At 42.0% G+C, this 11,782-nt stretch overlaps 1 protein-coding gene across 2 annotated transcripts; it reads left to right on the forward strand.

The window, feature by feature from the left end:
• The first annotated feature begins 492 nt into the window (after window positions 1-492).
• LOC124864852 (ADP-ribosylation factor 1-like) lies at window positions 493-10,918 on the forward strand. 2 transcript variants are annotated; one of them, XM_047359788.1, is made up of 5 exons: window positions 493-645; window positions 7,029-7,183; window positions 7,277-7,387; window positions 7,515-7,639; window positions 8,875-10,918. In XM_047359788.1, the coding sequence occupies exons 2-5, from the start codon at window positions 7,039-7,041 to the stop codon at window positions 9,034-9,036; spliced, it is 543 nt and encodes a 180-aa protein (XP_047215744.1). In that variant the 5' UTR covers window positions 493-645; window positions 7,029-7,038; the 3' UTR covers window positions 9,037-10,918. The 2 variants fall into 2 exon arrangements, with proteins under 2 accessions (XP_047215744.1, XP_047215745.1); XM_047359789.1 differs by lacking the exon at window positions 493-645 and adding an exon at window positions 6,269-6,521.
• Window positions 10,919-11,782: the final 864 nt, after the last annotated feature.

An 11,782-nucleotide genomic window follows, 5' to 3' on the forward strand; every position in this document is an offset into this window, starting at 1 on the left:
AAAATTACACAATTAACATACAACTTTTACTGAGGGAAGAAACTAAAGTACCTGGAGAGAATCCAAGCAAGCGGGAGAACATGTAAGCCCTGCCTGGGATTTGAAACAAGGAACTTCATGCTGCAAGACAACAGTATATAAATGCATCACTGTGGAGCTATGAAAGATAGATGATAGATAGACAGATGAATAAATAAATAGTCCTCAGATGCATCTGGTTCCCAAAATACTGGGTGTCCACAGACATCTTGTAACACATATAATTTCTACAGCGAGACAGATTGGTTCCATACATTAAAAAAGGGTATTTTACTCAGAGGACATCGGATGTCTGTTTACCAGATATAAACAGGCATCCAAAGAAATAAGAATACACAGATATTAACTTCATAAAAACTACTGTAAAGACGTTCCACAATTTTAAGTATGCAGTGAAATATGAAGAAACCTACAACTAAACGTAGAAAGAAATTTGCATCAGTCCCGCTCCACACCTCTTGATGGCGCTAAAATTGTATTTTAATGTTTGGGTCTGCCGACAAATACATAGAAGAGGGAGATGAAGCGGGGGAGGACGACGACGACCGGAAATCGCCATTTTCCTGTTGAGCAGTAACAGAAGAAACATCGAGAAACGTCTGCAAGGTAAAACTGTCAAATATTTAAACACTCGCGGTTATTGAGCTATTTTCAATCAACCTACAGGTAAAGACATGCGGTTTTAAACGTTTTTAGGATAACGGCTGGTTTTATTAAGGCGTCGAAGCCAGACACTTCAAGTTCGTTAGCTCCTTCTTTAACTTCATCAGGAGTGAGTGGCTTGGTGTGTTTTTATACATAAATTTAACACTTGAATATCGCCTCGTTTCTGACAGTTTTTCGTGGATCCATCAGCTTCTGTTATATTTTTCTGAAGCTCATAAAGCTTTGGGCAGTTATCGGCTATGAATCATTGTAACCTAACAAGCTAACATTCGTTAACTGTCATTTTAACCGTAAATTTCTTAAAATATAGTCTAGCCTAAAGTTACAAGTGTACTACAAAAGTTGCAAAAGACAGTATTATATTTGTTACCTATGAATTTGGTTCCTTAGGTTTTTTTTGTAAGTTGAGTATTTAGTGTAATAATGTATGAATAAGTGAAGGCAAATTGATAATTTATTAAGTGCAGTTCTTCCCAAGTTTTAGCTTCAAACATCAGCTTGTTCATTGCATCCATACGTAAACCACAAGTTTACACCACAGTGAACATTTTTAAAACTATTTTAAAATGTGTTTCTCTAAAAGATAACTGTTTAAAAATGCATTAAATAAGCGCAGACAGAAATGGCAAATTTCTAAACAGCAACTGTGCCATTTTCCTTTGATTCTAAGACAGATGCCTTTCTTGAAACAGAAAGTGGTTCAGTCTCGATTGGACTAGGGGTTGGCATCTTATATTGTTAAACATTTCTTATCGTGATAAGAATTTTGATTTATCGTGACAACAATAAATTCTAATTATGGATGTTTTGGAAACTCCCAACAACTCACTAGATTGTCAGAATTATTGTTTACAAATCTCTCCACTATTTGTTCCATGAGTGCATCAGTAAATATTGTTAAATTCAAAAATATGATTAAATATATTGCAGTTACTGTGTGCAGTTTGGTGATAAAAATCACACTTCTTTATGTAACTGGTGTCCTGAAGAAGCGATTTTCAAATGGGTATGTTTTTCAAAAGCTTTTATTTGTGCTTATGGGGCTATGTAGTCATAGCCATACAGTCACCTAAAAAAAATACTGCAAATAAATAGTTTTTTTTTTTTTTTCACTTTTATCGTTATCACCATAAAATCACAGAATATCGTGATTAGATTTAAGTCCATGTTGCCCGCCCCTGTTTATGACACTCTAAACATTGCTTTTAGGATCTTTAAAAGTGTTTCTTTGTTTAAAGACTTTCTGGATGCTGCATCTTTGGCTGAACACATTTTTGTTAAATAAAAATGTTCGTTCGTTCGTTCGTCGTCTTCCGCTTATCCAGGACCGGGTCGCGGGGGCAGCAGACTCAGCAGAGACGCCCAGACGTCCCTCTCTCCAGACACCTCCTCCAGCTCCTCCAGGGGGAGCCCAAGGCGTTCCCTGGCCAGCCGAGAGACAAAGTCCCTCCAGCGTGTCCGGGGCCGTCCCCTGGGCCTCCTCCCGGTGGGACGTGCCTGGAACACCTCCCGAGGAAGGCGTCCAGGAGGCATCCGGTATAGATGCCCGAGCCACCTCAACTGGCTCCTCTCAATGTGGAGGAGCAACGGCTCTACTCCGAGCCCCTCCCGGATGGCCGAGCTCCTCACCCTATCTCTAAGGGAGTGCCAGGCCACCCTACGGAGGAAGCTCATTTCAGCCGCTTGTATCCGTGATCTCGTTCTTTCGGTCATGACCCAAAGTTCATGGCCATAGGTGAGGGTAGGAACGTAGACCGACCAGTAAATTGAGAGCTTTACTTTTCGGCTCAGCTCTCTCTTCACCACAATGGACCGGCATAGCGCCCCCATTACTGTGGCAGCCGCACCGATCCGTCTGTCGATCTCCCGCTCCATTCTTCCCTCACTCATGAACAAGACCCCGAGATACTTAAACTCCTCCACTTGAGGCAGGAACTCCCCTCCAACCTGAAGAGGACAAGCCACCCTTTTCCGGTCGAGTACCATGGCCTCGGACTTGGAGGAGCTGATCCTCATCCCAGCCGCTTCACACTCGGCTGCGAACCGCCACAGCGCATGCTGTAGGTCTTGGCTAGAGGGGGCCAGCAGGACCACGTCATCTGCAAAAAGAAGAGACGAAATCCACTGGTCCCCAAACCAGACCCCCTCCGGCCCTTCAGCTCGCTAGAGGGGTTTATTGGATTAGTAAAATAGTTTTTTTGTGCTACTGATTCATTTGGCTGCCAGTGTGACTGTACCTTTCATTCTAACCTTACATTTTGCAAACCTCAGGGCACTCTCATCTTGATTAGTGTTTTTTAACATAGATGAGTCAGGCCTGTTGCTTCTTAGAGCTTGCATGCTGTCCAACTCATTTTGCAACTTAGGATGGTCAGCCTACTGTCTATCACATAGAAGTTCTTGCTTGCTATTGGCTTGAAGCCTACATTGGCTGACCAAATAAAATATACACTGCTCAAAAAAATAAAGGGAACGCTCAAATAATACATCCTAGATCTGAATGAATGAAATATTCTCATTGAATACTTTGTTCTGTACAAAGTTGAAAATGCTGACAACAAAATCACACAAAAATAATCAATGGAAATCAAATTTATTAACCAATTGAGGCCTGGATTTGGAGTCACACACAAAATTAAATTGGAAAAACACATTAGAGGCTGATCCAACTTTGATGTCGTGTCCTTAAAACAAGTCAAAATGAGGCTCAGTATTGTGTGTGACCTCCACGTGCCTCTATGACCTCCCTACAATGCCTGGGCATGCTCCTGATGATACGACGGATGGTCTCCTGAGGGATCTCCTCCCAGACCTGGACTACAACATCCACCAACTGCTGGACAGTCTGTGGTGCAACGTGACGTTGGTGGATGGAGCGAGACATGATGTCCCAGATGTGCTCAATCGGATTCAGGTCTGGGGAACGGGCGGGCCAGTCCATAGCTTCAATGTCTTCATCTTGCAGGAACTGCTGACACACTCCAGCCACATGAGGTCTAGTATTGTCCTGCATTAGGAGGAACCCAGGCCCAACCGCACCAGCATATGGTCTCACAAAGGGTCTGAGGATCTCATCTCGGTACCTAATGGTAGTCAGGCTACCTCTGGTGAGCACATGAAGGGCCATGCGGCCCTCCAAAGAAATGCCACCCCACACCATTACTGACCCCCTGCCAAACCGGTCATGCTAAAGGATGTTGCAGGCAGCAGATCGCTCTCCACGGTGTCTCCAGACTGTCACGTCTGTCACATGTGCTCAGTGTGAACCTGCTTTCATCTATGAAGAGGACAGGGTGCCAGTGGCGAATTTGCCAATCCTGGTGGCCCACGGGGAGAGGCGGCGGGCTGGGGTGGGTTTGCTTGTTGCGCCCCAGTGCTTCTCCTGTTCCTCCTTACACAAAGGTGGAGGTAGCGGTCCTGCTGCTGGGTTGTTGTCCTCCTACGGCCTCCTCCACGTCTCCTGGTGTAGTGGTCTGTCTCCTGGTAGCGCCTCCAGGCTCTGGACACTACGCTGACAGACACAGCAAACCTTCTTGCCACAGCTCGCATTGATGTGCCATCCTGGATGAGCTGCACTACCTGAGCCACTTGTGTGGGTTGTAGAGTCCGTCTCATGCTACCACGAGTGTGAAAGCACCATCAAAAGTGACCAAAACATCAGCCAGAAAGCATAGGTACCGAGAAGTGGTCTGTGGTCCCCACCTGCAGAACCACTCCTTTATTGAGTGTTTCTTGATAATCACCAAAGATTTCCTCCTGTTGTCTTTTCCATTTGAACAACAACATGTGAAATTGATTGTCAATCAGTGTTGCTTCCTATTTAGGGATGCACTGAAATGAGTATTTGGGCCAATATCAATATCCGTTGTAATATTTCTGTTATAGCTGATGATCGATATTTACAGATATTAGATATACTTCCCTACTCTTTGGACGCAGTGAGAAAAACGACCACATTGCTGCATTGCTTCTCTGCTTCAGTTTAAACACCCCACAATTCTGCGCTGCACTGCTATCTGTGTCAGATGCCAAAACAAAATACCACATGGCCAGCCCCCCCGTCCGATAGTAACAGACAACAAATGTTGTCTGTTACTATCGGACGACTTTTATATATCGGTAAAATCTGATGTTAATGCAGATATATTGTGTGTCCTTAATATTAATAATTTTGCATGCTTTTAAAGAGCACAACAGGTTATGAAAACAAATGGTTTTTCTCTGAGACAGTGAGACTGAGCTGCTTCCAGTATAGTATAGATGGTATACTGTCTATACTATATAGTATAGGTGTAGATTTGAATTTTGGATAAATACAGCTTTTGGGAGTTTTCAATTAATACTTGTATATACTCGTACTCGTACTCGTCGTCTTCCGCTTATCCGGGACCGGGTCGCGGGGGCAGCAGACTCAGCAGAGACGCCCAGACGTCCCTCTCTCCAGACACCTCCTCCAGCTCCTCCAGGGGGAGCCCAAGGCGTTCCCAGGCCAGCCGAGAGACATAGTCCCTCCAGCGTGTCCTGGGCCGCCCCCTGGGCCTCCTCCCGGTGGGACGTGCCTGGAACACCTCCCGAGGAAGGCGTCCAGGAGGCATCCGGTATAGATGCCCGAGCCACCTCAACTGGCTCCTCTTGATGTGGAGGAGCAGCGGCTCTACTCTGAGCCCCTCCTGGATGGCCGAGCTCCTCACCCTATCTCTAAGGGAGTGCCCGGCCACCCTACGGAGGAAGCTCATTTCAGCCGCTTGTATCCGGGATCTCGTTCTTTCGGTCATGACCCAAAGTTCATGGCCATAGGTGAGGGTAGGAACGTAGACCGACCGGTAAATTGAGAGCTTTGCTTTTCGGCTCAGTTCTCTCTTCACCACAACGGACCGGCATAGCGCCCCCATTACTGTGGCAGCCGCACCGATCCGTCTGTCGATTTCCCGCTCCATTCTTCCCCCACTCGTGAACAAGACCCCGAGATACTTAAACTCCTCCACTTGAGGCAGGAACTCCCCTCCAACCTGAAGAGGACTTGTAAATATGTTTTCACTTATTTATTTTCACATGTAACAAGAGATAGCTTAAAATCTTGCATTCTGTGTGATTTTTGTCTGTCTCGTACAAAATTAAGTGTAGGTGTTAAAGTTGTGGTTTTATGCTTCTTCAAAATGTTCTCAATTATAAGTTCACTTTTGTACCTGGACACAGTTTGAGTTTTAAAAAGATCTAATTTTTCTGCCAAATATTAATTATTTCTGAGTCTTGACAATTCTAACCAGCTAATACAATTGGTAGCAGAATGTCACATCAAATCCTGTCTTTGGCAACCAGACTGGGGAGTATTTTTCTCTTTAACGAAACTGGAAACTCGGCGCTCATTCTAGGCTGTCTATAGGCAAAGCTGTGGCACGTTTTCAAGGAATGTGCTTCCATTGCCTTTGTGGTCCTTGTTACGGGAAACGTAACATGCAGCTGCACAAAGCAAGCTTAGGCATGCTTTCCCTTATTTGTCCACAAACTTTGTGTGTGTGACCTTCAAGTCACAGCAACATGTGGTATTTGTTTGGGCATGTAACAGTGATAGTGATGCAGCGCAGGTTTGAATTTAGAAAGCGCTTTTCCAGTCATACTAACTGCTCAAAACTCTTTAAACTAGATGCACATTCACCCAATCGCACATGTTTATACACTGATATGCAGATTGATAGGCAACTTGGGGACACGTGCCTTGCCCAGAGGCACATTGACATGTGATGGGGAAGCTGGAATCAATCCCACAACCTTCTGATTGCAAGACGACTACTCTAGCCACTGATGTGTCTTTATAGGTAATGCCTACGACATAATATACCGTTGCTCTGATTTGTAGAGCATAAGCAAAAAAATGAATTTCAGTAATTTGATAAATTAAACATTTCTCATTTTATGCCACCTTCAGACTGAACACGGCAAAGCTCGTTTATTAGCAAGTTAGTCCTTCAGTAGTTTCAAAGTCAACATTAAGAGGTTTACCAGAGGCATATGTATAACTGTGTTTTTCTTTTTTCTTTTTCAAATAAAGGCTTTTTGGGCAAATTCTTTTCCTGTTTTGTTAAAAACGGGTGAACTACAAGGAAGTTGAGCGAATGACAGAAGTGTGTTTTTGCAGTTTCATTGATGCACAAAATAAATTCAGGAAGCAACAAGTAGACCATCTCTGAACTTCTATAAAAATACGAAACATGAATTTGGGCCAGAGAATGTTGTGTTTAGGTTTAAACTCTACAGATAGAAAGGACCTGTAAGGTTTTTGTTTAGTACCAGACTTCACACTTCAGTTTTGTGCATCCCTGCAGGTAAGCCAAGATGGGGAACCTTTCCAGTCTCTTTAGGGGACTGTTTGGGAAGAAAGAGATGCGGATTCTGATGGTAGGACTAGACGCCGCTGGTAAGACCACCATCCTGTACAAGCTCAAACTGGGAGAAATTGTTACCACTATTCCCACCATTGGTGAGTCTTTGCCTGCATCATTACAAGGTCTTTGTAATTTGACACCTACACCTGGCATTGGTTATGAATAGTTTTTTTCCGTTTTGTTCTAAGGTTTTAATGTTGAAACTGTAGAATTCAAGAACATCAGTTTTACGGTTTGGGATGTCGGTGGCCAGGACAAGATCAGACCACTCTGGAGGCATTATTTCCAGAACACACAAGGTGAGAAATGTGATGTTTCCACTCTGTCACCTAAGCATTAGTCCTCTTATTGCTAAATCTTCCTTTAAATTTGAAGATTTTTGTTTGCCTCCATCATATGAACCCTTTTGTCTTTTTGCTTTTTAAGGCCTTATCTTTGTAGTGGACAGTAACGACAGGGAGCGAGTGGGTGAAGCGAAGGAGGAACTCATGCGAATGCTGGCTGAAGATGAGCTGAGGGATGCCGTGCTGCTTGTGTTTGCTAATAAGCAGGTACGTTTCTAACCTGGTCATCCATAGAAGTTTGCTTCCTGATTACACTTCATACACGGACTCACTTTACAATGAAAATGTTGCGGGTAATGATTATTCTGGGGTGGTGTTTTGTTGAGTAGTTTTGATTAAGAGGTGCAAAACAATTAGACTAATTATGCACAGACCAATGGATAGTGATTTTAGACTGGATGGGCAGATCAGTGCAGTAGTAAAATCCAGCTTTTTCCACCTGAGGCATTTGGCTAATATTAAAGGTTTTATGTTGAAAGATGATTTTGTTTTTAAACAGTTATCTATGCCTTTATTACAACTCTTGGATTACTGTAACATTGTACCTTGGAGTTTGTAAGTCATCCTTATCACGTCTTTTGTTGGTGCAAAGCGCTGGTGCATGGCTTTTAACTGGAACACTCAGGAGAGAGCATATTACTCCTGTTTTATCCTCTCTGTACTGGTTGCCATTCCATTTTACTTCATTTAAAAAATCTTTTATTTGTTTTTCAAGGCTTTAAATGGTCTTGCCCCTCCACACCTCTCTGAGCTACTGCACCTGCATTTCCCTTCTCGGTCACTCAGTTCAGCTGTTGCTGGAGGTGCTGAGGACTCGGCAGAAGCTCAGGGAAGATCTGGTTTTCGCCGTTACAGCTCCCAAACTTTGGAACGTTTTGCCAAAGCGAATGAAATAGCCTCTTCAGTAGCCATTTTTAAATCTGCTTTTAAGACCCACCATGTCTCCTTGGCGTTTGACCCGGTATAAGTTGTTGATTTTATTTTATTTGTTCCTGTTAATGCCTGATTTTTATTTTAGTTGCTACTTTTATTTGGGTTTTATTTTTATTTTTAATAATTAAAATTTTTTTAAACCTAATGTTTTGCTCATCTATTTTAATAATGTTTGTTGTTCCGTACTTTAGTTAGGACCTGCTGTTTTTACAGGGCTTTTCCAAGGAAGTTGGTTTGGCTTGCCACGTTATTAATCCGTTATGATAACAGGGTTTCATGTTGACTGGCTTATACAAAAATGCCAGTGAATTCAGTTGTGCAGAAATCTTTTGTCCTAGTCTAATCACATTTGACACTTGGTTCATCACATGCTTCCACTTCTCTCTGTTCACTTCTGGTTGCAATAAATCCAACCTAAATTTAAAAATTAGCCCTTAAACCCACTTAGGAAAATCTGATCCTGTTGTCTGTGTATGTTTGTTTTTATGTTCTCTTTTTTTACTTTTTAGGACCTGCCGAACGCCATGAATGCAGCTGAGATCACTGACAAGCTGAGCCTTCACTCGCTCCGTCACCGTAACTGGTATATCCAGGCCACATGCGCCACTAGTGGAGATGGGCTGTACGAGGGTCTGGATTGGCTTTCAAGCCAGCTGAGGAACGTAAAGTGATCAACGTCTGCATCTGTCAGCTCTGCCTGCAGTGTTCGTGGGAGGCTGCACTGGGTTTAGATGTACTTCTTTACACTCCATTTTCCCTGGTTTCCTTTAAATTTTATTTTGGAGCTTTGGCCAGTGCGCCCCAACATCAGTGTACTGTATGTATGTGTTTGTATAAGTATTTTTGAATGAATGAATGTGTTTGTGCGAGCTAAGTGGGAGCAGTCCTGCTGTACCTTGAACACAGTTAGCTCTCAGTCACCTTTCATTCCTCCAGTGCCAGCACACCCACAGGCTGCTGGTATTCGCAAAGGTAAAAGCAACGCACGATGCTGAGTGCTCTGTCCTCTTAAAAGAATGTCTACAAAAAAAAACAAATGGGTACAGCTCAGTCTTTACATTTGCTGGGACACAAGAGGCATTTAATATCAGTTTTCCTCACACAAATGCACTCTATAACATCTGACAACCTGGAACAGTTGAGGTTGACAACGAATTTTAAGTGTTGTTATGGTTTTACGATCAAATAGATAAAGCACCTTTAGTTTTACCTTTTATCTGATTATACTGCGGATTCCTAGTGATCAAAATGTAATTGTACTCAAGGTCAATTTATGTGGAAATATTCCAGTGGTGGTAACTTCTTCCATTCAGTTCAGTCACGGGTCTGAATTTAAATATTGCTTTGGACATCATTTGTCTTTAGAATAAATCTTATTGGTTGTCCTGTGTAAATGATCGAAGTGTCCACTGAGACTGGATCTGGTAACGGCAATAAATGTTGCAGCGCATGTTTACAAATATGGAGGAGTGTTAACTATTGCATGGTTTGTATTCTTGAGCCCAGCGTGGGTTTTAGCTCCACAGAGCCAACTGCTATGACAACTTGCTCCCACTCTGGCTTTTTATTTAGAAGTAGACTTAATTTGCTCTTGTAAGTACAGTAGTTTATTGTTTGGGGTCTGCTGTTTTTAACTATTCTATTATTGTTGTTGTTTATCTGTGTATGGCCAGGTTTATCTTAGTCTGAGCTGAAAGGTGTGCTGTCCTCTTGAGTAAAATCCTCTTGGGACCACGTTGGTTGCAGAAAGGTCTCATCGTATTCTGTTTTAGATTTTTCTGCAGCAGGGTGTTTGCAAGTTCCTTTTCTTAAGTTTTTTGTTACAGCTGTGTTTGATGGTACATGTTAAATCAGCCTTACAAATATATATTTAGTGCTTCAGGCTTCTTGCTTCAGGGCAGAGTATTTCCTCTGTTTATTTACAAGAAGCGGTTTGATCATATTTTACAACCACATCAGCTTGCACAATACAGACTTGTGTGATGACAGCTGTTTATCTCTCAGCCATGGTAATGAACTCGCAGGCAGTAACACTCTCCATCGCTCTACACCAGCAGATAGTTGAATGTGCAAGTTAGTTTAACCCGAGTAGTCGCACCTATTTTCCCCTAAGTCTTCTTCTATGAGAAATAAAACCAACCTTGAACAGTACACACTGAGTGAGGATGACTGCACAGTTATGTTACACTGACCTCAGAAGGGAGCTTCAGGTTCTCTTTTTTTTTTTCTACAACTGGACATTTAGATTTTTGCGTTTATTTTAAAGTGTGATGAAATGAAAAATCTTTGTACTTATCTCACATTATATCTTAAAACGGTTTAGTCAAGTTGAAACAATAGATGGAAAGAAATTGTATTAAAGTATTTTAAATTGATGTCTTTTATCATCCTTTTGGTCAGATGTGAAGCTTTAATTTGCAGTATCATTTCTGTACAAAAGACTTGTATTCATATATTTCTTTCTCTCATTTTTATGCTTTAAAAAAAAAAAAAAAAAAAACTTGTCCTGTAACACCGGATAAATGCACTATAATAAAGAGAATCTCTATTGTACACTTTTTGTGGTCTCCTCATTTATATAATGAAAAGATTAATGTATTGGAGAATTATTTATTCATAGAAATATTTACAAAAGAATTTGTCACACTTGTCAGAAATGTTGGCATTTATTTTCCTAAATTTTTAATTCCTAAATCCATAAAATTAAATACGCCTGCAATTCCCCACTGTTGCCGCTAGAGGGAAGACTAATATTTAAAATACTTTATTCATGGTGATAAATGTCTAAAACTAGTAGAACATGTTCTACCTTCAATGTAAAACTGTTTTTTGCAACTAGTGGCCTTTTATTTTTACAGTGAACTGACAAGAAAGGTATGAAAGACATAGGGAAGGTCAACGGGCCTGGACTAAAGTCGTGTGTTTTACTCCTGCGTTTTAGCGCGGCGACCCAACGAAAAACGGAAGAGTGAAGTCGTTCGCACGTCAGAGTAGTTAGCATATATTGCACTTGTCAATTCTGTAATTACAGTAATCCCTAAAGGTTTGGACATTTTGTACAGTTTTGGGCGAGAAATCCAGTTAATGGGGAAGGACATTTTCTGAACCCCCAGTAATTGGAGGCCAGTCTATGGAGTGCTCTGTATTAAGACTGTTTACTGACAGAAATCATCGGTTAAAATGAGACTGAATTTCTAACACTCCCACAACCAGCACACCTCACTTCAACCTCCGTTTCTGCATCGTCTGAAATTCATGTGGCTTAACTCCCCACAGAGTTGTTACCTTGGCAACAGCACCCTATGTATTTATAGGGAGTAAGTGAGCACACGTTAAGGAGTGCAAGGGACCAGACATGGACCATGATGTGTCTTTTTATTTAGCTTTAAGATCACAAGCCGGAGTGGAAGCTTAGTA

The sequence above is a fragment of the Girardinichthys multiradiatus genome, chromosome Y, assembly GCF_021462225.1.
Source record: "Girardinichthys multiradiatus isolate DD_20200921_A chromosome Y, DD_fGirMul_XY1, whole genome shotgun sequence".
Lineage (NCBI taxonomy): Eukaryota > Metazoa > Chordata > Actinopteri > Cyprinodontiformes > Goodeidae > Girardinichthys > Girardinichthys multiradiatus.